General features: G+C 39.8%; 2 protein-coding genes across 6 annotated transcripts in view; one reads left to right on the plus strand and one right to left on the minus strand.

Moving 5' to 3' along the window:
- coro2aa (coronin 2Aa) overlaps positions 1–25,916 on the plus strand; it is a 32,565-nt gene extending 6,649 nt beyond the window's left edge. Inside the window, exons 2-13 of one of the 2 annotated variants that reach the window (XM_077569783.1) lie at positions 3,001–3,226; positions 12,277–12,477; positions 13,086–13,202; positions 14,263–14,412; positions 14,695–14,874; positions 15,848–15,964; positions 17,825–17,929; positions 18,680–18,776; positions 19,759–19,871; positions 19,941–20,031; positions 21,182–21,414; positions 21,895–25,916. In XM_077569783.1, coding sequence (XP_077425909.1) covers positions 12,277–12,477; positions 13,086–13,202; positions 14,263–14,412; positions 14,695–14,874; positions 15,848–15,964; positions 17,825–17,929; positions 18,680–18,776; positions 19,759–19,871; positions 19,941–20,031; positions 21,182–21,414; positions 21,895–22,029 — 1,539 coding nt within the window. In that variant the 5' untranslated portion in view covers positions 3,001–3,226 and the 3' untranslated portion in view covers positions 22,030–25,916. The remainder of the gene's footprint in view (positions 1–3,000; positions 3,227–12,276; positions 12,478–13,085; positions 13,203–14,262; positions 14,413–14,694; positions 14,875–15,847; positions 15,965–17,824; positions 17,930–18,679; positions 18,777–19,758; positions 19,872–19,940; positions 20,032–21,181; positions 21,415–21,894) is intronic. The other variant, XM_077569782.1, reaches the window with a different exon arrangement.
- Positions 25,917–26,553: 637 nt separating this feature from the next.
- anp32b (acidic (leucine-rich) nuclear phosphoprotein 32 family, member B) overlaps positions 26,554–27,288 on the minus strand; it is an 8,178-nt gene continuing 7,443 nt past the window's right edge. For 3 of the 4 annotated variants that reach the window (XM_077569785.1, XM_077569784.1, XM_077569788.1), the window contains exon 7: positions 26,554–27,271. In XM_077569785.1, coding sequence (XP_077425911.1) covers positions 27,174–27,271 — 98 coding nt within the window. In that variant the 3' untranslated portion in view covers positions 26,554–27,173. The remainder of the gene's footprint in view (positions 27,272–27,288) is intronic. The other variant, XM_077569786.1, reaches the window with a different exon arrangement.

The following is a 27,288-nucleotide window of genomic DNA, read 5'->3' on the forward strand; positions in this document are numbered from 1 at the left end:
GTAATCTGTTCTCCGCTGTCTTGATAGTTTTGTTTTAAAAGACATTACCAGCAAACGATTTCCTTTCATTTGACTTAAGTGCTAAAGTGCTTGTATGTGTGTGTGTGTGCGTGAGTGGAGGCTAATAGACTATAAGGACAGGGCAAGAGCTAGCAAATCAAAGAGATGCTCTGTGAACAAAAAAAATCCGCTGGACTAATAGCGGGATACAACACAAGAGCTACTTAAGCTAATAGCCAGCTAGCATCTGTGAAAAACACAAGAGCTAGTTAGCTCTCTAGGTTCTGCGAGAACACAAGCGCTTTTAGTCTTTTGATGCTGACCTTCCGACGGCCCGGCGTTTGTCGCTTGTGATTAGCCGTCTGACTGTATTTTGACTGGAAAACACCTGCTTTTGTTGCCTTTGTCGCAGTCAATCTTAGGCCAGGGCAATAGCCTATAGCCTAAAAATCATATCGCTGTATAAACTGGCTCCCTTTGCGGCAACGGTATGCCTATACTGTGTGTGTGTGGTGTGTGTGTGTGTGTGTGTGTGTGTGTGTATATATATATATATATATATATATATATATATATATATATATATATATATATATATATATATATATATATATATATATATATCATGATATAAATTTAAGTATAAAAATGATACCGGAAATATGTCTGAATGCGTTGTATAGAAACGCTAAATTGAAAAAAATAAAGACGACAAAAACTTTTATTGTGCAGATCTCAAAAGTCAACGTTAAAACAGTACTCGATGGTGCAAATAACGTTGAAGATATAAATATTTAGTTTATTATATATTCATATGCCCAGTGGTTGGGGAGGCAGCTCCGCACCGTGCTTAGCCCCGCTAGCTAGCGAGCTGCGAATCAAAAACAAAAAAAAAGTGTCAAGATATTTCTCTGAAAAAAGTGCGAAAAGGACAGTACCATTTTTTTTTTTAAACCGTGGACGGGAGGAACCATTCCATTGTGACTAAACGGCCTAAAAATAACGCATTCGTGAAATGAAAGTGAAAAATATCATGAAAAGTTGTAATTGTTTGTTAGCTCCGCACCGTGCTTAGCCCCGCTAGCTAGCGAGCTGCGAATCAAAAACAAAAAAAAGTGTCAAGATATTTCTCTGAAAAAAGTGCGAAAAGGACAGTACCATTTTTTTTTTTTAAACCATGGACGGGAGGAACCATTCCATTGTGACCAAACGGCCTAAAAATAACACATTCGTGAAATGAAAGTGAAAAACATCATGAAAAGTTGTAATTGTTTGTTACCTAGCAGGCTACTTCCTGGCACGATTACAACTTTATTCCGATAACATGACTTTATTCCCAGAATATGACTTTCCTCACGGAATATTTTTATACTTTGTTTTTGTAATATTCTTTTGATATTAGAACTTTATTACCATTAAAAACTTACAACTGATTTCCCAATTCACAAGAGATTTACCCACCCCCCTTTTTTTTTTATGGCCCTGCAAGTGTTTATCTGGAGTGACCGTTGAACTTTGCAAAGTATTATGGGTTGTGCAGCTTGTCTATTTTCCAATAATTGATATGTAATCCATAATGTACTGCGGTTGAGTTTAGCGGAACAGCTATTGATCAGCCAGCTGCGCTCCTCCCTTGTTTGACCGTGTGAAGGCCACCTGATTTGTAATTTTGTGTGCTGTCCACATATGGACCAATCAGCTGGCTTTGTCCACTCTGTGGCGGAATGGCCTCTTGCGTAACCTCTGGCTTTGTGGACAGGCGAGTGACCGTTTGGGACTCTGCAAAGACACTGGAACTAATAGTACAAATTGAAGGGACATAGGCTTGGTATGATAATAACTTTATAATATTATAAGAATAAAAGATTTTTTTATCCCTACAACAATATGACTTTATTCACGTATTATTATGATTCTATCCTACAGCATTACAATTGTTGCATTATTATGACTTAATGCTCGTAACATGCCGACTTTTTCTTTCATATTACGACTTTGTTTTTGTGACTTTCTTGACTTTATGTCCGAAGTATAAAACTTTATGATGCTGTAATATTGTGACTTACCGTAATTCCTTTACTCTTGCTTCATTCTTCTAGTATTAAGGTTATTTCCCTTTTCTGATTTATTATTCAGATTGTATTACGTTTAGTTTTTTTTCCTGCGAGGTTACAACTTTATTCCTGTATTATTGTTATATATTCCTGTATTCTTTTAATCATATTTTTTATTATTTTATTTTTGTAATATTGGGACTTTATTCTCGTAGTTTTAAAAAGTTTATTGCTCTAGGATTAAGGCTTTTTCCTTAGTTTCACAATTTAATACTAAGACTTTATTCCTGTAGTTACAAATGTATTCCTGTAGTGTTACGACTTAATTCCCATAGTATTACAATTTTATTCTATAAACAGTACAATTTTATTACTGCACTTTATTCCCATAAATATTCCGACTTTTCCCTTCGTAGTCTTACAATTTTATTCCCTTATTATTGCAACTTTATTTTTGCAGTATTCTATTATTCAATTCTAACTTTATTCCACTATTATTACAAATTTATTCCCATAGCATTATGATTTTTTTCTTGTAGTAATATGACTTTATTCCCATAATATTACAGCTCCATTCCCGTAGTATTACAACTTTATTCCTCTGGTATTACGGCCTTATTCCTGTAGTGTTACAACTTTATAACCGTATTATAACAACTTTGTTCTCATGTGTTTACAAATTAATTCCTATAATATTCCAATTTTGTTCCCCTAGTATAACATCTTTATTCAGGAGCATAATGACTTAATTACTGTAGTAGGACGACTTTATTCTTATGGAAGTATTACTTTAGTCCCATAGTATTGCGATTACTTCATTATTATTAAAATGTATTTCCTTTAACATTATGACTTTAATATACAAAGAGACTTCATGACCTGTTTCTCTCTCTCTCTCCCCCCTCCCTCCTCTCTCTCTCTCTCTCTCTCTCTCTCTCTCTCCAAGGGAGTGTACACACTCGTCTTCCCTGTGCTTGTTCACACACGCATTTGCCTTCACGCCAAGTGTGTGTCAATGCGGCGTCGGCGGTGGATGTAGTGGAGATAAAGTCAATGTTTCTTTTCCCCCGTGCCGATCCGCTTTGCCCCGGAGACATAACAGATCGTCCCTCAAGGACCCGTTCCCGCTGAGCCCCCCCACCTCACCCCACGGCCCCCCTCCTCCAGTCAGGGTGAGTCTCCTTCGCCTCCCTGAGCGAGTGCTTTCATGTCCTGGTGTGGCAGGTCACTGTGTGGAATCTGGCGTTGGCTTATTGATCTTTTTACTCTACTGGCTGCTGAGTCCACAGCTGCACTTTTTCCCCTGGAGTAAAACTCCAGAGAAGATAAAACGCAATTTTGTGGTGCCAACTTGGATTGTGTAGTCCTCAAAAGTGATCCCTGCAGGCACACTTCTTTGCCCTGATGACAATGACATCATCGGTGGTCTTGAGCCGCTACGGTCCGTGGCTTGGATTGGGACGTTTTATGGACCTTTTCATTGTGGCCTCAGAGGTCTGAGGGTTGTGGGTTTGAATCTCAGTGGATTTTGCATGTGCTTGCATACTCCAGCTTCCGCCCACCTTCCAAATAATGCAAATTAAATGTGACTTGATGTCTTGCATTTGGACATATTTATGAAATGACTTTCAAAATGGGGCAGCTAATGTTTAGCACGTGGGCTTCTTTTTAGTAAGGAAAACATAAAAAATTATAGCATAATTACATTGAGTGTAAAGAGTTAAACAGTTTGTTCATCGGGATTTAATGCTGCAATTCACTTTATTGTGCTGCTCCCTCTGATGTCCTCACATTGGCCACCGGGGGCAGTATAACACAGTCATGCAGACACAAACCAAGAATATACTTTTTTTCCACTAATTACTCAGTAGATGGTCGAGTGCCGGTACCAGATATACCACTATTGGGCCGATACCGGCCTTATTTCAAGCTATCGGCTACTCATGAAGGATATCAACACCAGCTGCCAATACTTAAAGCAAATACATAGATTAAGTCTTCCTTGCCAGTAGTTTGTGCTACAGTGCGACCGTTTGACACATTGTTGAATCATCATGTGTATCATAAAGACAGAAAGGTCCTTGAACACAATTATCTGTCATTTAATTTTAGGTATCGTAAGTACTAGTGGTATTGGTGAGTACTCAAGAGTGAATACTCATACAGGAATCGGTCTGAAAATGAGTGGTATCAAACATCCCTATTCATTAGGATGCTGTAAAATTGGTCATTTTTTGTAACAGGATACAGAATATATGCCTGTGTATTTTTTATTTTTGTCTGTCTAAATGTCTTACTCCTCCTCCGCTAACCGTTACCATGTCAATGTTTGCTAGCATTAAGTTAAGTGGGCTCTCCATGACTTTCTTTTTACTACTGTACATGACTGACTAAGACCCAATTGGTAATTTCTCATAGAGGACAAAGTATATGCATGTGCCTGCATTGCATAAAGGTTTTAAACTGCTATGATCGATGCTAATCGTTAGCATGTCAATGGTTTTTGCCATTGTATGTTGGAATTAAGCTAGCAGGGCCTTTTACATCACATTCTTTTCTCCATTGCTTCAACCCATTGCAACTTCAAAAGAATCGCAAAATTATGTTACATTTTCCCAAAAATACTTTTCCCAGAATTCCACATTTTCCCCAAAAAATTGTTTTCAATAATTCATTTTTTTTTTTGTTCTGTTTAATTAAATTAAATTTTTACTTGACACATATTAAACACAAACAAATGTTGTGTTCCCAATCTGCAGTTGAGTAATCCGTTCCAGACATCATAAAACACATCTATCTGCCAATCAGCCCGCTCTCGGCGCGCACTCCTGTACGTGTTAATCATTACATCTCTCAATGTGTTCTCTTCACCGTCCGCTTGTAAAAAGGACTTATCTGATCATGGATAAAGTTGGACGCCACCAGTTATTCATTTATGACCAAACCTTCACAACTGCAAGCTTCTGTGAAAACGCAAATTGGAATGTTGTAGGTTTTATTCTCGCTAATACTAATTACTGCAAAACAGAAGCAGATACAATATTTATTTATTTTTTCCTGATGAAGGAAGAGTCTCTAATCTTACTTTTTGGTAGGTTCCATGTTTTTATAGCAATAGAACACAATATTCTGTGGGCCTTGCAAAATCAATCAAAAGGCAGTAAAACAGCCGGGAGCGAAGTAGGTTGCTTCAGTGAAAATGGCTGCGAGCGAATGAGTTAACCTCGTCGTGACCTCCAACCATCTCGGATGTACAGGTGAGGCTGTCATGCGCATGTGACCTCTCAAACACACACGGATAAGAGGATAGATATAGATAGAGATCTATAGTTTATTTGTCCCACTGCATTTTTAGTAAATTGTGTGTAGAATGTTTAACATCTGTACATTCCTCGTCTTGGGGAATTAAACAGACACAAGGTGGAAAGGACAAAGAAGGAAGTTGGCTTTTTCGATTAAAGGCTGCACAAGGTCACCATTGTTTGGACGGCGATTGGTGGCTGACAATTGGATTTGAGTTATTGATGTGGCTTAGCGGATTGGTAGCGTGCCTCGTGGAGCGCAGCGCCGCCCGAGTCAGCGCCGGTGTTGACATCTCATGTAAACTTTGAACTCCCCGCCCGCCCGCGACTGTTTGGCCAAGAGAGGAGTGGCCGCCTGTGTACTAGATTATGACTTGCTTTAAATGCGGTATGGTATGCTCTATATACTGCGGCGTTAAAGTACAGATGCAGATGTACTGCGCAGTCCTTTTCGTCTTTGCTCTCCGAGCCGGGCGTGGTTAAAACGTACCGGCATAAATGAATACATCAAGGATTATTTTTGGTCTTTTTTTTGATCAGAGAGGAGACGCGTGTAAAAATAGCCACCTCGGTGTTTTTCGTCATGCGGATCTCAGACGTGCTTGCCCGTCCACCGCTGAGACTGCAAGATGCCAGCTTCTATTGCCTCATTACAAGCTGCTTTTTAAGATGCCATCTTGGTATTGCTCTCTATAGTGTATTTAGGTTTGAATGGAAAAGAGGGTAAAAAATTTTGGGACATTATGTACAAATTTTGCTTCTTTTTTTTTTGTCAGAACCGTTTATACAGAGCAGCATCAAAAAAAAAAAGTTGACGGGCCGATTCAATCCCCATATTACTTTTTTCTTTTTTTTTGTCATACGGTTGGGAATAAAAAAAAGCCAGAAATTTGCAGTTCCCATTCCGTGACAGTGATGAACAATGAAACAAAAAAATTTGACTACTTGACTAATTACACCATCATAGAAACCGTAAATTTGAGCGTTGACTTCCTTCCCCTTTTCGATGTCATGCCTTTTTATAATAAAGCAACGCATGAAAAAAAAAAAAAAAAAAAAAAGAGGGAAAATTGCCGGGTCGCTTTGTCTCCTTGCGTCTGCGTTCCTTATAAAGAACCAACACTGAAGAAAAGTCAGAAATCTGCTGGGTTGATTCTCCGACCCGTTGCCATCATGGTGCCGTTTTTACAAAGCAGCAATTAAAAAAAAAAAAAAAACAAGAATATTGCTTGGTTGACTAGTTACCTCTAGTTACTAGAACTAACATGGCAATAGCCAGATTGATAATTGTGATTCACTCTAGGGAGTTCTCCACAATATCAATCTGGAACTGCATTCTGTGCAATACTTCGAGCTGATTGGACGATGCGGCATCTTGCATGTTTGTTTTGACCAATCACGGCCACGGATGAAAATGTCTTCTTCGTTGTCGTCGAAGTGGGGGGAGGGAAGCACGAACAGTTAAAAATGCACAAAGCGCCCCTCGCTGTTCAACATTCAACAAGGAAACGGTGAGTAATTCTGCAAGAACAAAATTAATTGCAGCGTCCTTTCGTCCATGTTGGGTTTGATCGTTTCCCCCGGCGTCGGCGCTTCCTGGTTTCGTCACAGCTGCATATCACGCCCCCCCAAATACAATTTACCTGGTTCGGATCGGTGGAAATCAACGGGGCTTGGTACAAGATGTATTCTCGGGAGTTTGTGAACTCACAAATACCGCGAGAATTGATCTTATAAAGAACAGCAACACAAACAAAAGTCGAAAAATGGCCGTGCAACTTCTTTCCTCCTATTTTGTTTCAGTGCCATTTATGCAGAGCCACACCACAAAATCAAGTTGCCCCCATTCCGTGCCGATGCTGTTTGCATGAAAAAAACATGGAAATCTGCTCGGTCGACTAATAACCCCGTTCCGTGTCAGTGTGCTAGAAATTCAGAAAATATTTATTTTATTTTTATTTTTTTCTGGAGAGCTCAGTATTGTTCATTCGGTAATTTTACCGATTTGACATATCATCATTGCTCTCCTTTTTTGTTTTTTTTTTGGTTTTATTTTTGTTTTTTTGTGTGCGTGCGTGCGAGTGTGTGTGTGTAAAAAAAAATCAGAAAAGATTTATTATTCGACTTCTACCACTGTTCTGTCTGTTCCTTTTTATAAGAACAGTTGCAGTTACAATTGTGTATCATGTCGTGGCCACAAATTCCGTGCTTATGTGGTCCTAAAAACATTTCCCGGTGACCCCCCCCCCTCCCTCTTTATTTAATGTCAATCAACACAACACATCGCTCACAAGTGTTGGAAGGGCCGATTAATGTGATGCCAGTTGGACGTGAGGACGTGCCAAGAAGCGTCTTGGCATTCTTACCTTGGCAGCATCTCCGCATAAAGACCCGGCTGCTTGTGGATCGACCCAAATGCTGCCAGGGATTAGCTCGCGTAGCTAAGTGTAAACAAACCTCTGTCAGGGCACGCTTTAGTGATGCAATCGAAAAAGGAGTGGAGTCACTAGCGCTGATTGACCCTTGGCCATATTCAAATAATGGTGTTGTTTTTTTTTATTGTGGAGCCGAGCAGGTGGCGTCTCTTTTTACAATAGGCGACTTGTTTACCTCCACAAAGGAAAGTCCGGTATGTTGATACTCACATTGAGGAATGGGTCTAAATCAAACTATCACTCCATTTGACTCGGTATCTGGTAACGGCCAGGATGGCTTTTACCTGGGAGGCTTAACGAATCTCCTCAGCATAGAGAGGGGAGACATTCCAGCTTCTCGGTGGCGGGCCTGAGGGCGAAAGGAGATCGAGAAGAGTGTAAACTGAGACGTGGCGCGTCACTGTTCTTACTTATTGTGGCACTCATAATTTGAACTGCGAGTCTCACATTTAACTTCATCCACTGTAGAGCTTCTGAATCATTCGATTTTTCGTCTTAGCACTTAAAAACTCTTTGCGCCCCTTTTGGTCTACTGGCCTGTTTCTTGGAATCTCTTCCACGTTCTTGACACTGTGCTGTGAGACAGTAGCAGTCCTGCTGTTGAGTTTTTGTCTTCCTCAGACCATCTCCTGGCGTACCGGCCTGGTTCTGGGTATGTCTGGATCGTGGTCCTGCTGCTGGGTTGGCTTGCATCTCTTCTGTGTTCTGCCCCGTTTCCTGTTAGTCCCTTCCACATTCTTGACACTGTGAGCCCAGAAGGGTTCGAGTTAGGGTCGATAAGGGTTGATTTGTACCTCCTTTGCTCCCGACACAAGACTGGTTGACTCGGAGGCAGATTGTCTTGTTGGTTGGTAGCCCAAGTCTTGACCAGGGTGTTTGGTAGCCTAATCTTAGGGCCTAAGACCACCCTTTGGTGTACTCTGTCTCTTGGTATCTCCTACGTTGGTTACCTCTCTCCTACCGCCACCCATTCTGTCTCCTGGTATCTCTTCCACGTTCTTGACACTGTGCTGTGAGACAGTAGCAGTCCTGCTGTTGAGTTTTTGTCTTCCTCAGACCATCTCCTGGCGTACCGGCCTGGTTCTGGGTATGTCTGGATCGTGGTCCTGCTGCTGGGTTGGCTTGCATCTCTTCTGGTGTACTGCTCCATCTCCTGTTAGTCCCTTCCACATTCTTGACACTGTGAGACCAGAAGGGTTCGAGTTAGGGTCGATAAGGGTTGATTTGTACCTCCTTTGCTCCCGACACAAGACTGGTTGACTCGGGGGCAGATTGTCTTGTTGGTTGGTAGCCCAAGTCTTGACGAGGGTGTTTGGTAGCCTAATCTTAGGGCCTAAGACCACCCTTTGGTGTACTCTGTCTCTTGGTATCTCCTACGTTGGTTACCTCTCTCCTACCGCCACCCAGTCTGTCTCCTGGTATCTCTTCCACGTTCTTGACACTGTACTGTGAGACAGTAGCAGTCCTGCTGTTGAGTTTTTGTCTTCCTCTGACTATCTCCTGGCATACCGGGTCTGGTTCTGGGTATGTCTGGATCGTGGTCCTGCTGCTGGGTTGGCTTGCATCTCTTCTGGTGTACTGCTCCATCTCCTGTTAGTCCCTTCCACATTCTTGACACTGTGAGACCAGAAGGGTTCGAGTTAGGGTCGATAGGGTTGAGTTTTTGTCTTCCTCAGACCATCTCCTGGCATACCGGCCTGGTTCTGGGTATGTCTCGCTCGTGGTCCTGCTGCTGGGTTGGCTTGCATCTCTTGTTAGTCCCTTCCACATTCTTGACACTGTGAGACCAGAAGGGTTCGAGTTAGGGTCGATAAGGGTTGATTTGTACCTCCTTTGCTCCCGACACAAGACTGGTTGACTCGGGGGCAGATTGCCTTGCCGCTTGGTGGGCCAAGTCTTGACGAGGCTGCTTGGTAGCCTAGTCTTAGGGCCTAAGACAGGGGTGGGCACACTCGGTCCTCGAGGGCCGGAGTCCTGCAGGTTTTGGATGATATCTGATCAGCTCATCAGCAAGCTCTGCATAAGCCTGATAACCATCCTGTTGATTGGAATCAGCTGCGGTGGAGCAGGGAAACATCCAAAACCTGCAGGACTCCGGCCCTCCAGGACCGAGTTTGCCCACCACTGGCCTAAGACCACCCTTTGGTGTACTGTCTGTCTCCTGGTATCTCTTCCACGCTCTTCACACTGCTGAGGGAAAACGGAACAGAGCAGTTTTTGCGCTCTTCTGACCACAGTCGGGTGAACTTGTTATCTCCTCTTGGCACTGGAACTGTAAAACGAAGGAGTAAATGGTGATCCTGTTGCTGAGCTGTTGACCTCCTATGGCCGATTCCTGGCGTAATTTGGTAAACTGTGGTAGACAAAGGAGTCGATAATGGCCCCACTGCTGGGTTTTTGCCTTCCTCTAGCTATAGCCTGCTCAGTACCCTCCTATGGCCTTCACTTGGTGTACTGGTTTTTCTGCTGGTGTCTCCTACTAGTCAACATTGTACTGGGAGACAAAGGATCAGATTGTGGACCTTCTTCTGGGTTGTTGCCCCCCTTGTGTTTGCACCCTCCTGGTACACTAGCCTGTCTCTGGGTATCATCTCTACAATCAAAGTCACCGGAATGAGATCATGATATTTACAAAAAGTGATACTTTTTTGCTCGTTCATGTCAAAATGACGGATGTGATCAGTAAACTTAATACATCAAGTGCTGATTTGTGTATTGTAAGTTCCGAAGGTTTTGAAGTCACGGATTGACAGCACAGGAAGTGTTTAAGGTGACTTGGAGGCAGTCTGGTGTTTTGACAGGTTTCTCCCTGTCAAGACTTAAGTTTCCATGTAAGCAGCTGCTCAGTCGCAATGTCTTGTCCGTCAAACTCCTCCGCCCTTTATTTATAAGTAATGAGCATGCTTGGAGGCAGCAGGCAGGCGGAGTATGCAAGCAGACATGCTGACTGGCTTAGCCTTGGTCTCAGTGGTGCAGACTCTCTTTTCTCACGCCATAATGACATATGCATTGACTATCTGGAGGGGGCGGGGTCACTCAAAAATCTGTATCTCTGTTCTTGGAAATGTCTTGTCATGATTCGCCTTTGACTGCGTTAACTTTGTCTGACTGATGGGATCATTTGAAAAACAAAGATTGCCCTATGAAAAAATAATAGAGAGGATGAAGGATGCCACTGATGTTTGATGATTAGAAACACAATTCTCTTCATAACCCCCCAAATTACGGTTTAACAATCAGCTGTGTTTGAGTTTGTCATACTGGACTGGGGAATATATCATCAAAATGAAAAAGTAATTGCATAGGTTGTGGCTTTGTGTTAATAAGAGAGAAAGGAAGTGGGACCCTAAACGCTACCCTGTGGAACACCACATAGCTAGCGCACCATTGTAGTAATAAATCAAAAACATTGCATCTGTCTGATTACGCTGCAGTCACCTTGGGAGAGATCTACTACTGCTGCTGGTACTAGTATTTCTGTTTCTATTTCTACTACTACGACGACGACAATGACTACAACTGCTACTGCTACTAATAAAAATATGACTACTACAACTACTAATCCTATTACTACTACATACTACTGTTTCTAATATTACTCCTCCTCCATTTTTACCACTTATACTACTACTAATACTAATATTGCAATTATTACCACTATTACTTGTACTACTAAATTATTGCTATTGGTAATCCGAGCACTAATATTACTATTACTTAATTACTCTTACTTATTGCCTAATTATATTACTATTTCTAGTGTGCCTACAATTACTAGTTATACTACTGTTAAAACTACTCCTTCTACAGTACAACTACTATTACCAATTCTATAACTAGTAGTTATACTACTATACTACTTCTCTAACTACTATTAGTGTATTACTTTTTTTTTCTCTCTATTAGTATATTACTACTATTATATGAATTTTTCCTACCACTACTATTACTACTTTTACTACTAGTACTGCTACTTTTACTATTAGTACGCTTACTACTACTACTACAACTATTACAGCTACTACTACTACTACTAATAATAATAATCATAATAATTTTAAGTTTTTCTGGGTATTGAAAAGAAGAAAATATATTCAATATTCAGAAAACAATCCTTTAAATTAAATTAAAACATTTACTTTTTGCTGTTGTTGCCAAATTCAAATATAATCCATTTTTTTTTAAATATTTTTTATTTTTACTTACTGGTAACCATTATTTAACCAGGTTGGTCTCGTTGAGATTAAAAACCTATTTTTCAAGAGAGACCTGGCCAAAACAGGCAGCAGCAAAAGAACACAAAAGTTACAAACAGTACAGAGTGAGACAAATTAAAAATTCACAAAGCACAACATTTTGGATTAAATGATAGCTAAAATTGTTCAATTGTTTTCAGGTTGTTGTTTGTATCTCTTTGGTGAAGGTGTTAAAGTTGTGAGGAATTTCCTTCACAACTTCATAGTGTGTCTTCCCTCTTGTTGTCAGATGTCATGGCGTCCTCAGTACCGCAGCTCCAAGTTCCGGCACGTGTTCGGCAAGGCGGCCCCCAAAGAGAGCTGCTACGACGGCGTGCCCATCACGCGCAGCGTCCAGGACAACAACTTCTGCGCCGTCAACCCTCGCTTCATCGCCGTCATCACTGAATGTGCAGGGGGCGGGGCCTTCCTGGTCCTCTCTGTCCATCATGTGAGTGTTCATACCAAAAAAAATGCCATACTGGACATTTTTGCGTTACGTCATCACAAGCCTGAAAACGTATACTGTACCTTTTAATATCTACAGCAGAGGAAATAACCTACAGGCATAAACAGAAGCCGAGCATATACATTGGTTTATTTTTTTAATTTATTTTTTATTTATTTTCTGGAGAGCTCAGTATTGTTTATTCGGTAATTTTACCGATTTGACATGTCATCATCATTGCTCTCCTTTTTTTATTTTTATTTTTATTTTGTATGTGCGCGTGTATATTCATTAGTTCACCTAAAATTTTAAAAAATCCCATACCGTTCACCCTATACATTTTGTTTAAATAATAAAATGTGTATTTTGTTTGAATGCATTCCCTTTTTAAACAATATTTATTATTACCTTCACCTTCATATTCCTCCTTACACTGACTTAAACATGCCTGTTATATTTGATATTTAAAATACCCAAAATACAAGTATCAGATATGTTATAGGGTTACATTAAATGAAAATCATAGACTATTTATGGCATAGCGGACCAAAAAGACAAAGGAAGTACTAGTCATTTGAAATTGACTTTTTTACAATATATTTACTCCCCAGACGGGTAAAGTGGACCCTCACCACCCGCGAGTGTCGGGCCACAGGGGAAACGTGCTGGACGTCAAATGGAATCCCTTCGACGACTACTGCATCGCCTCCTGCTCCGAGGATGCCACGGTTTGGAAACACACGCACGCACACGCTCATGCACACCGAATACGTGCTCTGCTGAGGCGTCATTCCCTTGAATACGAGGGAGTAGAGGCAAGATAATTTTCTGGTGCCTCACAAAAGGCTTAAAGAGGAACCAGGAGTCATCCCACACATTCCTCAGGAACAAATCATCGAGCTTTACCTCCTTGGTACTAGTGACGTTTGCACTTTGCTGGTTGACTTTCAAATGTAGTAAAAACAAACAAACTTTTTGGGGGGGGTTTGCTGGAAAGCAACAGCAAAAAAAAAAGTCAAGAAAAGCCTAAAAAGCTGAACTTTATTTGAACTTATTTAATTTTTCATAACACAAAAACCTGGCATTTAACTCATTCACTGCCATTGACGGCTATAGACGTCAAAAATTCATTTGAACAATTTCTATTAGTTTAACATTTTTTTCCACTTTTGTTAACAATTGTATGAAAACCTAGAAGAAAAATATTGTACATTTAGAACAAATATAAAATGTGTGATTAATCGCGAGTTAACTAGTGAGGTCATGCAATTAATTACAATTAAAAAATGTAATCGCCTGATGCGGTAAAAAAAGAAAGAAAAAATATTATTCAAAATTAGGGGCGTCAGGCGATTAAAAATTGTAATCGTAATTAATCGCATTATTTCACTAGTTAACTCACGATTAATCATAAATGTTATATCTGTTCTAAATGTACAATAAAAAAAGTTCTAGGTTTTCATACTCTTGTTATCAAAAGTGGAAAAAAAACTAATTTAAACTAATAGAAATAGTTCAAATGAATTTTTGACGTCTATAGTCGTCAGTGGCAGTGAATGAGTTAAACGGGTGTGTAGACTTTTGATATGCATACTAAAAACGAAATGCTTGTTGATACTAAATTCTAAAATAAATCCTAAAAATCTTAAATAGGAAGTGTAAAAACTCCACAGTCTTTATTATGGCGTTTAGCCATTGACGTCTATAGATGTCAATCATGCATCTCAACTGGGAGGCTGGACAGAGAATTATGAATGAAATCTGACTGAACATCATATGCATCTCCAGGTGAAGGTGTGGGAGATCCCCCCCCACGGCCTGTTCAAGAACATGACGGTAGCTTGGAAGGAGCTACAGGGCCACAGCCGCCGGGTGGGCCTCATCGAGTGGCACCCCACCGCCAAAGACATCCTCTTCAGCACGGCGTACGACTACAAGGTAACGAGCTGTCGCGCTAGCGACCATCTGTGTCAAATACTATTAGCAAGCACTGGAGCGGATCACAATGCAGCTCAACAGGTCTTGGAAAAGATGTTTAATCCTCCACCAATGTAGACTGATTCTTTGTGTTTTATCAAAATAACACATTTGCTTGGATTTTTTTCGAACCACATAAAGATGTTTGAGTGAGCTGGCTGACTCCAAAGTATCCCATTCAAAATCATGGTCTAAAAAAACTGCCGGTTTTTCATGCTTCATACGTCCTCTCCTCTCCTCCAGGTGATGATTTGGAACCTGGACTGTCCGGAGCAGGTGATCAAGAATCCTGTGCGGACCATCAGCCAGCACACGGACGTGGTGCTGTCCATATCCTTCAACACGGACGCCAGCCTCATGGCCACAACGTGCAAGGACCGGAAGGTGCGGCTCATGGAGCCGCGCTCGGGGACCCTGCTGCAGGTAGTAACCTTCATCACACATAATGTCAATTGCTTTCAGCACACAAGGCGGGAGAGTAAAATGCCGCGCCTCTTGCGGATTTCAAACTAGCTCTGAATCCGGAATATTGCTCTCAAAGCATGGAACCTACCGAAAGAAAAATTAGAGTCTCTTCTTTCATCAGGAAAAAAAAAGTATATTTCTATCTGTTTCCGTTTTGCAGCAATTAGCATTAGAATGTAGCTAAGTTTCATCATTATTAACAACTCTGTTTAAAACAGTTGGTAAATGAGCTTTTTTCAACATGGCCCTGGTTGATCTCTTATACTCTGCTGCCACCTGCTGGCCGTTTGTGTAATAACTACCATTTCTTCAACCGTTCTTTGCAGCTGAGAGGCTGCATCAAAGCCTTCTGTATGCTCTAGCATAAAAAAAAAATATATATAAAAAAACGTATGAATACGTCTTTGGGACACTTAGAACATTTAACTCATTCACTGCCATTGACGGCTATAGACGTCAAAAATTATTTTTGAACTATTTCTATTAGTTTAATATTTTCCCCACTTTTGTTAACAAGAGTTATGAAAACCAAGAATTTGTTTTTATTACTGTACATTTAGAACAGATGTAAAATTTGTGATTAATCGTGAGTGATGTCATGCTATTAATTATGATTTAAAATTTTAATCGCCTGACGCCCTTAATTTTTAATAATCTTTTCTTTAAAAAAAAAAGATAAAAAATTTAAATAAAATAAAAATACTTTGAATTAAAAAAAGAAAGAGAAAGATTATTAAAAATTTAAGAATTTTTAATAATTTAACTCACGAATAATCACAAATTTGATATATTTTCTAAAAAAAATTCTAGGTTTTCATACTTCTGTTGACGTCTATAGCCGTCAATGGCAGTGAATGAGTTAAAATAGAACGTATTTATACGGTTTTGGGAGCAACAGAGTTAAGTGCCTGTGTGTTGTGCCGCTTGCCAGGAAGCCAACTGCAAGACGCACAAGGCCACCAAGGTGGTGATTCTAGACAACGTCAACAAGCTGCTCACCTCAGGAACGTCCAGATGGAACGAGAGACAGATCGCACTTTGGGATCTGGTAAGCGACTAAGAATGATGGGTTCAACAGGAACGCTGCTACATTGGGGATATGGGGGTGCTACAGCCTTCATTAGAAATCTAAGTCACTCCAGCTTTGCATTTTTACATTTAAAAAATAATTATATTTTGTTTATTTTATAAAGTTTAAAAGCATGTGTAAAGTAAGTGAAGTGATGAATATAGATAAATGATTTAATTTGCTACCTTACTTTGTTTAATTTTACCGGAATTTATTTGATTATTCTTTTGAGCATCTTAATTTTTTTTAAAACATGTTTTTAAACTCGTTTTTTGTGTGTGTTAGTTTTCTACCAAATTTTTATATTTTTCAATATATTTTCAATATATTTCAATTTATCTTACCACCTTTTTTTTATTGAACTTATTTTTACATGATTTTTTAAATTAATTAATTAATGTATTTATTTATTTTACCTGCCCACTTAACATTGTTTTTAAAAGAAAAGACTCATACATTATCAGGATTATAATCCCAAAGAGAAAATGCAATGATGTAAATTTTATATTACCACATTGATTACTTGTTCTTTTACCACCTTACAATTTAGTTGTATTTGACTTGTATCATGGTATGCCTAAAAGTGTGATTTGGCGCACCAGGAGAGATGTTTATGAGCATTTGTAATGACGAGAACGTCTGTCACGTGTGTCAACTACAGATTATATTCCCTCTGACCTCCTTTTTGCCTGCGTGTCCCAAGAGATTGACGTCACTTCCGGCCCAGTACAACAACAACACCAATAACAATAATAATCCAGATTTTTATTGGGCAAGGGACCCAAGGATAATTTTAGTTTACAAATGTGGGCTTGGCAGCCTGATTGAGAACACGTGCGTTGATGTAACGGTTGAAGGCGGTCACCTCGGACAGACAAGAAGGTGAAATCCTGTAGTAGCACAACTCTGACATCTAGTGGACACACGGAGTACCACATTGTTTTACAAATTGTCATTTGGACGATTTTAAAAATGAGTTCAAAGATGTTTCAACGTGTTAAACATTCAACAACATGTTATGGATTTAAAACATCATAGCTTTGACTTTGGGGAAAGTCTGATTATCTTAATGCTAACAAATTGATGCAAAACGCCATTGACATGCTAACGTTAGCATCTATAGTCATTTATTCAGATTCAGTGGATTTTTTTTTATTCCCGACAGTCTTTTTTTTTTTAATGTGTACTGGCACATGGAAGTCTTCACATTCTATTTAATGTATTAGAAAACATTTACGTCATTCTGATATTAGTTTACTTTCATCAGACTTTACTTAAATGAGCATAGTATTTAATTTTATATTGCCTCCTTACTTTGTTTTCTTTTTTAAACCAATATATTAAAAAAAATCATAATTTTTTTTATACTTACCACTTTATGTAATTTTATTTTACTTTTTACTTTTTTTTAACCACCTTACTGTTTAGTTTTACTGTATTGCCACCTTGATTTTATTTTAGTTTTTAATCACTGTACTGCTTTAATCCACTTTATTTCCATCTTTCCACCTAATTTGTTTGGTTTTATTTAATTTCTACAACACTGTATTTTTATTTGACTGTATTTTAGCACATTACTGCATTGTTTTTATTGTACTAAATTTTACCACCTTATTGTGTTTTATTTTACTACTTCATTTAGTTTACTTTATTTTCCCATCTTTAATTTTTGAGTTTTATTGCAGTACTCCTACCATGTTTGCTTCATTGTATTTTTCTGCATTTTAATTTGTTTTAATTTCAGCATATATTTTTTTATATGGCTGTGTCAGGAAGGGTGGGGCGGTGTAGGGGATTCAGATTTGTTTCATGTAACTAATATTTACCGTTGTTGTTTAGGACGACCTGTCAGTGCCTTTGGTAGAGGAAAACCTGGATGGTTCGTCAGGGTTCCTCTTTCCATTCTACGACCCTGACACACACATACTGTACCTAGCGGGAAAGGTGAGCATCCCGCTATGGAGAACCAAAAATGCCAAAATTCTAAATAAATAAATCGCTAAAAGTGAAAATAAAAACATGATTTTTTTTTTTGGGGGGGGGGATATATAATATATATATATATACAAAAAATATATATACTTAAATAAATACATTTGTATTTAATTTTTTTATATATGTTTTTATTTTCACTTTTAGTCCTTTATTTTTTAATTTGGGCAGTTTTGGTCCATACTGCCAGGACGAAATATTATTCAAATGAGGGGGCGCTTGCATTGGAGAGTTCCAGACTTCCTCTTTCCCTGAGCTGCTCACTCGACCAATGAAAGGCAGTTTGCAATGACGGAGTCCAACCCAAGAAACGCTTATGACCCTATATATATAATATAATATATATTATTTTATTTTTTTATTTCCATTTATGTATTTTTTTGTAATTTATAATTATATTTAAATTTTTGAATTCAATTTTTTTTATATCTGTTTTTATTTTCACTTTTAGAAATTTATTTAGTCATTTATTTATTTTGAATTTTTGCAGTTATGGTCCTCCATATCTCGCAGCATCCTTCATAACACTACAATATAAAACTGTCATATCTTGACTTAAGGCTTTAATTGATACATGTTTATATTAGGCTAACAAAAAAGGATTTGAATTGGAAAATTGGTTTTGCTTTGAAATATCAAATTGAATTGTTTAAAATTGTTGTTGAATTGAGTTAGCTAAGATGCGTCGGTGTCTTCCTTCAGGGGGACGGGAACATCCGGTACTACGAGATCAGCTCGGAAAAGCCGTACATCCACTTCCTGACCGAGTACCGCTCCAATTTACCTCAGAAAGGGATGGGTAAGGAACACGCACGACAAACTTTTTGTCTGCCTGGAGGCTCTTTAAGACGAGCGCCTGCTGCTAGCGCGCGCACCTGCAAGCAAATCAGCCAGCATGCTTTTGTGTAGTCAAAGCAGATGAAAATGACATTGCCGCATCACGACAACTTTTTTTCTGATGGTAATATGGGGATTTTTAGCATATATATTTTTTGTTAAATCGTTTTAATAATAATAATCTTATAATATAATATATTAATAATATAAATATATATATATATATAATAATTAAATAATAATAATAACAATACTCTGATGTTTTTTTGGCTAATATTTTATCTCCACTTTTTTAAATAAAACCTTTAAATTTACTCTTACTTTTAATGGCAATATTAAAATTGGTCTATTCTTGTAAAATATAATTTCACATTTTTATGACTCATTTACTCCCAGCCATTTTCACTGAAGCAACCCGCTTCGCTGGATTTTGACAGTTTTTGCAAGGCCCACAGAATATTGTTTTATTTATATAAAAACATGGAAACTGCCAAAAGAAAGATTAGTCTTGTCTTTAAAAAGTAAAAAAAAAAAAAAGTATTTTTGTATCTGTTTCCGTTTTGCAGCAATTAGCATTAGCATATAGCTAAGTTTCATCATTATTCACATTCATAAAGAGCTTGTTGCAACATGGCCTTGGTTGATTTCTTATACTCTGCTGCCACCTGCTGGCCGTTTTCTGTAATAACTACCATTGCTTTGAGCCACCTCTTCATGTCAGAAGCTGCATCAAAGCCTTCTGTATGCACTAGCATAAAATAAAAATAAAAACGTGTAAATACGTTTTTGGGAGTGAAGGAGAAAGTATTTAAAAACGTGTTTACACGTTTTTGGGTTTGAATGAGTTAATTACTGAAGGAGACGTGTTGTAAGCTACTGAGCAGCCAGAACAGACACTTGCACTGATTATGTCAATCCGAGTCATTTTTCTTTGCTGTTTTCAGGTGTGATGCCAAAGCGAGGCCTGGACGTGAGTTTGTGCGAAGTGTATCGCTTCTACAAGCTGGTGACTGTCAAAACTCTGATCGAGCCTCTGTCCATGATCGTCCCTCGAAGGGTAACAAGCCGACTCACAGCAAGCCAAACCGTTTTTTGAAGTCAGGTTATATTTGATGGCGTCTTGCAGTCGGAGTCGTACCAGGAGGACATCTATCCCATGACGGCCGCCAACAAGGCCGCCTTGACTGCCGACGAGTGGCTCAGCGGCATCGACAGAGGTCAGGAATTCATTTTATGGATTTATTTTTAATTCTCAAAATATTTAGATTGATTGTTATAGAGATTTGTAAATTGATTTACAAATATAATTTATTATTATTGTTTATCTTTAAAAAAAACGATATTTCCCATTTTTTTCATTAAATTTTTTTGTTTATTTGTATAAATTTTTAACTTCTCACAGGACACATTTTTAACACTTTTACAATATTATTTGTTTTAAAATTTAGAGTTTATTTAAGATATTATACATTTTATTCCTGTACTTTTGCAATCATTTTCTTAAAAAAAATTGTGTTTTTAATCGTAAAAATGAAACTTTTTGGGTAATATTAGGTTTTTTATCTTTTCTTCTGAAATATTGCGTTTATTCTTTAATTTAAAAAAAAATATTTTAGTTTTATTTGTATTTGTGTAGTCTGTAGTAGTTGACATTTTTCTGGTAGTATTACATTTTTGATTTCTTGTAAATTTATACTGTACTTGTCCTCATAATCATATTTTGACATTATTGTAAGACAGAAACTTTTTTGTAGTAATATTACAATTTTTTAAAATAAATTTGCAATATTTTTTGTTCTAAAATTTTTTGTGTATTCTAATATTTTTTCATTTATATAATATATATATTTATATATATATATAGTTTTATATAATAATTTTTTGACATTTACATTTTTTTTTAATTTTCTTCTAAAACTGTTTATTTTCCTATTTTAACACAAATAAAAAATATAAAATTAAAAAAATGGCTGTAATATTTTGAGTTTCTTTTCATAATATTTAAATGGTTAATTTAACGTAAATTTTGTGAAATACACTTTTTTTCCCTTTTTCTCTTATAATTACAACTTTTTCTGGTAAATTTTATTTTATTTGCATTTGTTTAGTTTGTAGTTTAAATTTCTCTGGTATTACATTTTTGATTTCTCGTCAATTATTGTCCTCATAATCACTCATATTTTGGCTTCATTGTCTTAAATTCAGACATTTTTTTATGGTAATATTACATTTTTTTCTGACCTCTGCTATTAGTGGCACCTTTTTTCTTATAACATTTAGACTTTGTGTGACAAAATCACGAATCGTACAAGATGTCAGCGCAGCGAACGTACCATGTTCTTTCAATTCCTCCCGTCTGGTGTGCAGGCCCGGTGCTGATGTCGCTGAAGCCCGGCCATTCGGTGGACGAGTTGTACAGCGATACCAACAAAGGTCTGGGTCGATCTCACGGTCGGGCGTACATCAAGGAGCAACCGGGTGCCATAGACGGCGGCGGCGGCGGCAGGACGGACAACAACGGCGTGGCTGACGATGGCAGGACGGCGGTGAGCAACGGAAAAGACTTCCTGCTCTGCTCGCCGCCCAAGACAGAAAATGAGGTAGGGAAGGACTCGTCGTCGTCTTTGTGGGATGATGTCACATGCGTGTGTGGTTTGACAGTTGAGTTGTTGTCATTTTGCAAGACAGATTATTTATATTTTTTTTGAGACCTCTTTTAATATCTACTAAGTCGTATCTCAAATCATATTTCCACATTAAAAAATGTCCATTAATCCATTTCAGCCCCTCAAATATTGATGCTAATTTTCTTTCTTTCTTCCTATTGTGTGTTAGCATTAAGCTAACAGAATTTTGCGAGGCAAAGTTTGTGTTAGTAAACTTGAATTTTTATTTTTGAAGAATTGTTCACTAGCTGCAAGGACGGAAAAAATAATCAAATTGCTTCTTTTTTTTTTCCCACTTGATAATTGCAATTGCACTTCCCGTGTCATATTTCACAAGCGCGCATGTTAAAAAAAAAAATGAAATGGCAGCGAGCGAATATGACTTTTAATCCCCGACGTGGATGTGGTCCGCAGCTTCGCGTGAAGTTCCACAAGCAGCAGGACGAGATCCGCCGTCTGGTGGAGCTTCTCCATCAGCGGGACGTGCACATCAAGCAGCTGGAGCTGGAGATCAACAATATGAAAAACTCTCAGCAGAACTCACTTTAGCGTTTTCCTCTTCTTCTTTTTTATTTTTTATTTTTTTTATTGTATATTTCTAAGACGAGCACGCTCTTCCTGTAGTTGCCGGACACGCATAAGGTGCACATTTCGTTGATGTAAATACACGCTGTGATTTGTACCCACGCGCTTTTATTAATAACTTGCACACTTTTTTTTTTTTTTTATATCGCAGCTATGCAACTTGGGTGAAGAGGGGGGCGGAGCTGTCAACTGATCACCACCTGGTGGTGTGTTAGGTTCGATGGCCGGGGGAAAATGCCGATCAGACCTGGTAACCCCAAACTGTATTGTGAGGGTTTGCTGGGAACGTCTGGCAGAATCCCTTGTCAGAAAGAGTTTCAACGCCCACCTCCGGCAGAACTTGTCCCGGGGGGGGGGGGGGCATTAAGTCCGAGTGGACCGTGTTCCGCGCCTCCATTGTCGAGGCGGCCGATCGGAGTCGCTGGTGGACACCGGCAGTAAGGGATGCCGTCAAGCTGAAGGAGGAGTCCTATCGGGCCTTTTTGGCCTGTGGGACTCCGGAGGCAGCTGACAGGTACCGGATGGTCAAGTGGAATGTGGCAAAAACTCGGACGTGGGGGCCATGGAAAATGACTTCCGGGCGGCTTTGAGGCAATTCTGGTCCACCATCCGGCGTCTCAGGAGAGGAAAGCAGCGCACCATTAACACTGTGTATAGCGGAGATGGGGTGCTGCTGACCTCGACTCGGGACGTCATGAATCGGTGGGGAGAATACTTTGAAGACCTCCTCAATTCCACCAACACGTCTTCCTTTGAGGAAGCAGAGTCTGGGGACTCCGAGGTGGGCTCTCTTATCTCTGGGGACGAAGTCACTGAGGTGGTTGGAAAGCTCCTCGGTGGCAAAGCCCCGGGGCCGGATGGTATCCGCCCAGAGTTCCTAAAGGTTCTGGATGTTGTAGGACTATCGTGGTTGACACGCCTTCCTTTGAGGAAGCAGTCTGGGGACTCCGAGGTGGGCTCTCTTATTTCTGGGGACGAAGTCACTAAGGTGGCAAAGCCCCGGGGCCGGATGGTATCCGCCCGGAGTTCCTAAAGGTTCTGGATGTTGTAGGACTATCATGGTTGACACGCCTTCCTTTGAGGAAGCAGTCTGGGGACTCCGAGGTGGGCTCTCTTATTTCTGGGGACGAAGTCACTAAGGTGGCAAAGCCCCGGGGCCGGATGGTATCCGCCCAGAGTTCCTAAAGGTTCTGGATGTTGTAGGACTATCGTGGTTGACACGCCTTCCTTTGAGGAAGCAGTCTGGGGACTCCGAGGTGGGCTCTCTTATTTCTGGGGACGAAGTCACTAAGGTGGCAAAGCCCCGGGGCCGGATGGGATCCGACCGGAGTTCCTAAAGGTTCTGGATGTTGTGGGACTATCGTGTTTGACACGCCTCTACAACATCGCGTAGACATCGAGGACAGTGCCCCTGGATTGGCAGGCCAAGGTAAGGGGGACCGGAGGGTGTGTCTCCTCAGCCTCCCTTGTAAGGTCTATTCAGGGGTGCTGGAGAGGAGGGTCCATCGGGAAGTCGAATCTCGGATTCAGGAGGAACAGTGTGGTTTTCGTCCCGGCCGTGGGACAGTGGACCAGCTCTACACCCTTGGCAGGGTCCTCGAGGCTGCATGGGAGTTCGCCCAACTGGTCTACACTTGGGGAGTCCTGTGGGGGTGCTTCGGGAGTACGGGGTACCGAGTTCCCTGCAACAGGCTGTTCGGTACCTGTACGACCGATGTCAGCGTTTGGTCCGCCGGCCGTGAGTCGGATTTGTTCCCAGTGAGGGTTGGACCCTTTGTCACCAATTCTGTTCATAGCTTTTATAGACGGAATTTCTAGGCGCAGCCGAGGTGTTGAGGGGGTCCGGTTTGGTGGCCTCGGTATAGCATCTCAAGCCGTGATCTCCAACTCTCACTGGAGCGGTTCGCATCAGTGTGAAGCGGTTGGGGTGAGAATCACCTCCTCCAAATCCGAGACCATGGTCGTCAGTCGGAAAAGGGTAGCGTGCACTCTCCGCGTCGGGGAGTAGATCCTGCCCCAAGTGGAGGAGTTCAAGTATCTTGGGGTCTTGCTCACGAGCGAGGTCAGGTGCAGCATCTGCAGTGTTGCGGACTCTGTATCGGTCTGCCGTGGTGAAGAAGGAGCTGAGCCAAAAGACGAAGCTCTCGATTTACCAAACGATCTACGTTCCTACCCTCACCTATCGTAAGATCCCGGATACAAGCGGCCGAAAAGAGTTTCCTCCATAGGGTGTCCAGGCTCTCCCTTAGAGATAGGGTGAGAAGCTCGGTCATCCGGGAGGGACTCTGTATCGAGCCGCTGCTCCTCCGCGTGGAGAGGAGCCAGTTGAGGTGGCTCGGGCATCTGGTTCGGATGCCCCCTGGAGAGGCGAGAGGCCCCGGGGACGACCCAGGACAAGCTGGAGAGACTATCTATGTCTCTCAGCTGGCCTGGGAACGCCTTGGGATCTCGCCGGAGGAGCTGGTTGAAGTGGCTGGGGAGAGGGAAGTGGGCTTCCATCCTAAAGCTGCTGCCTCCGCGACCCGACCCCGGATAAGCCGTAGTTAATGGATGGATGGAGCTATGCAACTTTTTAGCTTTTTTTTATAAGCGGAAAGGGAAGTCTGCTTTAAAAAAACACAAAGATGTGTGATTGTATGCAAAATTGTTATTTGTTGGCTTCAAAAAGTACACTGAAAAGAAAAAAAATACAATTGTGCAAAGACTAAACTTCATTTTTACAATTACTGCACAAGTTGTTTGCCCATAAGTATTTCTTGAATTTCTTCTTGGTTGGTGAAGATCGTTTGGAGTGTTGGATAAATAAAACAATGGCTGAAATTATTTTAAAAAATGCAAAAATGTCTCATGCTTCTTCACTTTTGTGTAATTAACTCATTCACTGCCATTGACGGCTATAGACGTCAAAAATTCATTTGAACTATTTCTATTCGTTTAACTTTTTTTTTTAGATTTATTTAGAACATTAGAAAATTTGTGATTAATCGTGAGTTAACTAGTGAAGTCATAGGATTAATTATGAAAAATTCCAAATTTTTAATAATCTTTTTTTAAAGTAATTTTAAAAAATATATTTTTTTTTTTATAGAAAAGATTTGGGGTGTCAGCGATTAGAATGTTTAATTGTAATTAAATCGCATGACTTAACTAATTAACTCACGATAAAAAAAATTGATATGTGCTCTAAATAAACAATACAAAAAAATTCCAGGTTTTCATACTCTTAACAAAAGTGGGGAGGAAAAAGTTAAACTAAAGAAATAGTTCAAATGAATGTTTGACGTTTATAGCCATCAATGGCAGTGAATGAATTACAAAAAGAAGAGATTATAAAAAATTCAGGGAGTCAGGCGATTAAAATTTTGAATTGTAATTTATCGGTTTTCATACTCTTGTTAACAAAAGTAGAAAATAAGGTTAACCTAATAGAAATAGTTCAAATGAATTTTTGACGTTTGAAGCCGTCAACGGCAATGAATGAGTTAAAAGCGCAAAATATTGCAAATCACGACTCTTGTCTTTGTGCTCTTTTTCTTCTTTTCAGTGTACCGATATTGTGCTTGCGTTTATTTCTTTTTGAATGGTTATGTGAATGTTTCCGTCGCAGCTTTTGTACACGCGGAGACCAAAACGTTGGCTTTCATGCTCATTTCTCGTCCCGAATCAGGAAGTGGAAGCTCGGACTCAACGTGCTTGGACATGAAAAGCTGACGCTGGTTTTTACTGAGGTCGAGTCACTGTGAAAAAAGATAAGAAAAAGGAATGTATTTAAAAATCTCCAATGAGCACCACTCATTCACTGTGTTGATTTTTCATTTTAGCGGGAATAAACTGGCACTCATACAACGAAATGCCTTATGGTTGACGTGTTTGTGCATTTGATTTGATTTTAAATCATAAAATGTGATTATTCTGCAATAGTGCTATTTTAACACTTATGAGTTTATATAGCTCCACACTGTATAGAGTTAAATCAACACTTTCCAAATATTTAACAGTGGGAGAGCGTACTTCTTTTTTTTTTTTTTACTCACTAAGAGTTTAGTTAACACTAGTATTTTTTTCTTAATCTAAATTAATTTTAGAAATTAATTCAGCCTTGACATTTTTTCACTTTTCTTAGTATTGCACTTCAACAAACAAAAAAAAAGATTTTAATACTATTACAAGTTTAAAAGAAAAAAATATATATATTTTAATTGTAGGCATTTTTTAAATGTTTACATTTTTTCCCTTGCATATTTTCTTGGTAGGATTTTGAGTTCATTCTCAAAATTTGAAGGTTTTTTTTCCCTTTGTAAATTACGTTTTGTCAGAGCAGTTTTGTCTTGCTTATCCTTTTACATGGACGTTGTCAAACGCCCCCCAAAAAGAAAATTAATGACTAGTCTAAAATGGCAATACATTATTTATGGGAATAAACTTGAGAAACACCCCCCCCCCCACCACCACCACCATTTGGGTCATTTAGGCCACCAGCAACGCACAAAATGTTAACATTTTATTTACAAACTTGTTTTCTTGTCATACATAAAGTAAAAATGTCGCTACAACCAGAACGTGTGCAACGGGGGCGGCCACGCCAAAAACCAAAAACTGCATGGCTCACTGGCTGCACAACTGCGATAGCAATAATTTTATTAGGGTGGTGGTGGTTGAGGGCGGTGAAAGGAAACACAAAAAAAAAGAAAAATACCCCCCCCCCCCCATTTTTTTTGTTTTCAGTCAACAAAATATTAAAAGCACAGACCCAAAAACTAGACCAGTCCCAAAGTCCTCACACGGGAACATAATATGGGATCAAGAGTGAAATTGTGGAATGCTGAGTGGCAGGCTGCCTGAGAACCCCCGGGGGCTGTTTGGGGAGAGGGGTGGCTCTCATTTCCGTGTTGGAGAGGAAGGGGGGGGGGGGGTAGGTAGGCAGGTAAAAAAAAGTTGTTTGGTGGCGGTTGGTCCACGTGAGCCCCCCGTCCAGTATAGTCTTGGCCCAAAAAAGAGCTCGGAACAGAAGAAGGGAAAGTGGGTGGGGAGAGGGGGGAAGGGGGGGGGGATTGCAAGTCGGATGTTGGGGTTGGTAGGGGGGGCACAAAACGCGCTTCTCTTGCTTTCTAGTCATCCTCTTCGTCATCCTCTTCGTCGTCCTCATCCTCGTCTTCATCCTCGGGGTCCCGCTTTCTCTTCTCGCCTTTGCCGGCGGCTACTGTTTCTGACACAGAGGAAAGA

This window comes from Vanacampus margaritifer, chromosome 7 (assembly GCF_051991255.1).
Source record: "Vanacampus margaritifer isolate UIUO_Vmar chromosome 7, RoL_Vmar_1.0, whole genome shotgun sequence".
Lineage (NCBI taxonomy): Eukaryota > Metazoa > Chordata > Actinopteri > Syngnathiformes > Syngnathidae > Vanacampus > Vanacampus margaritifer.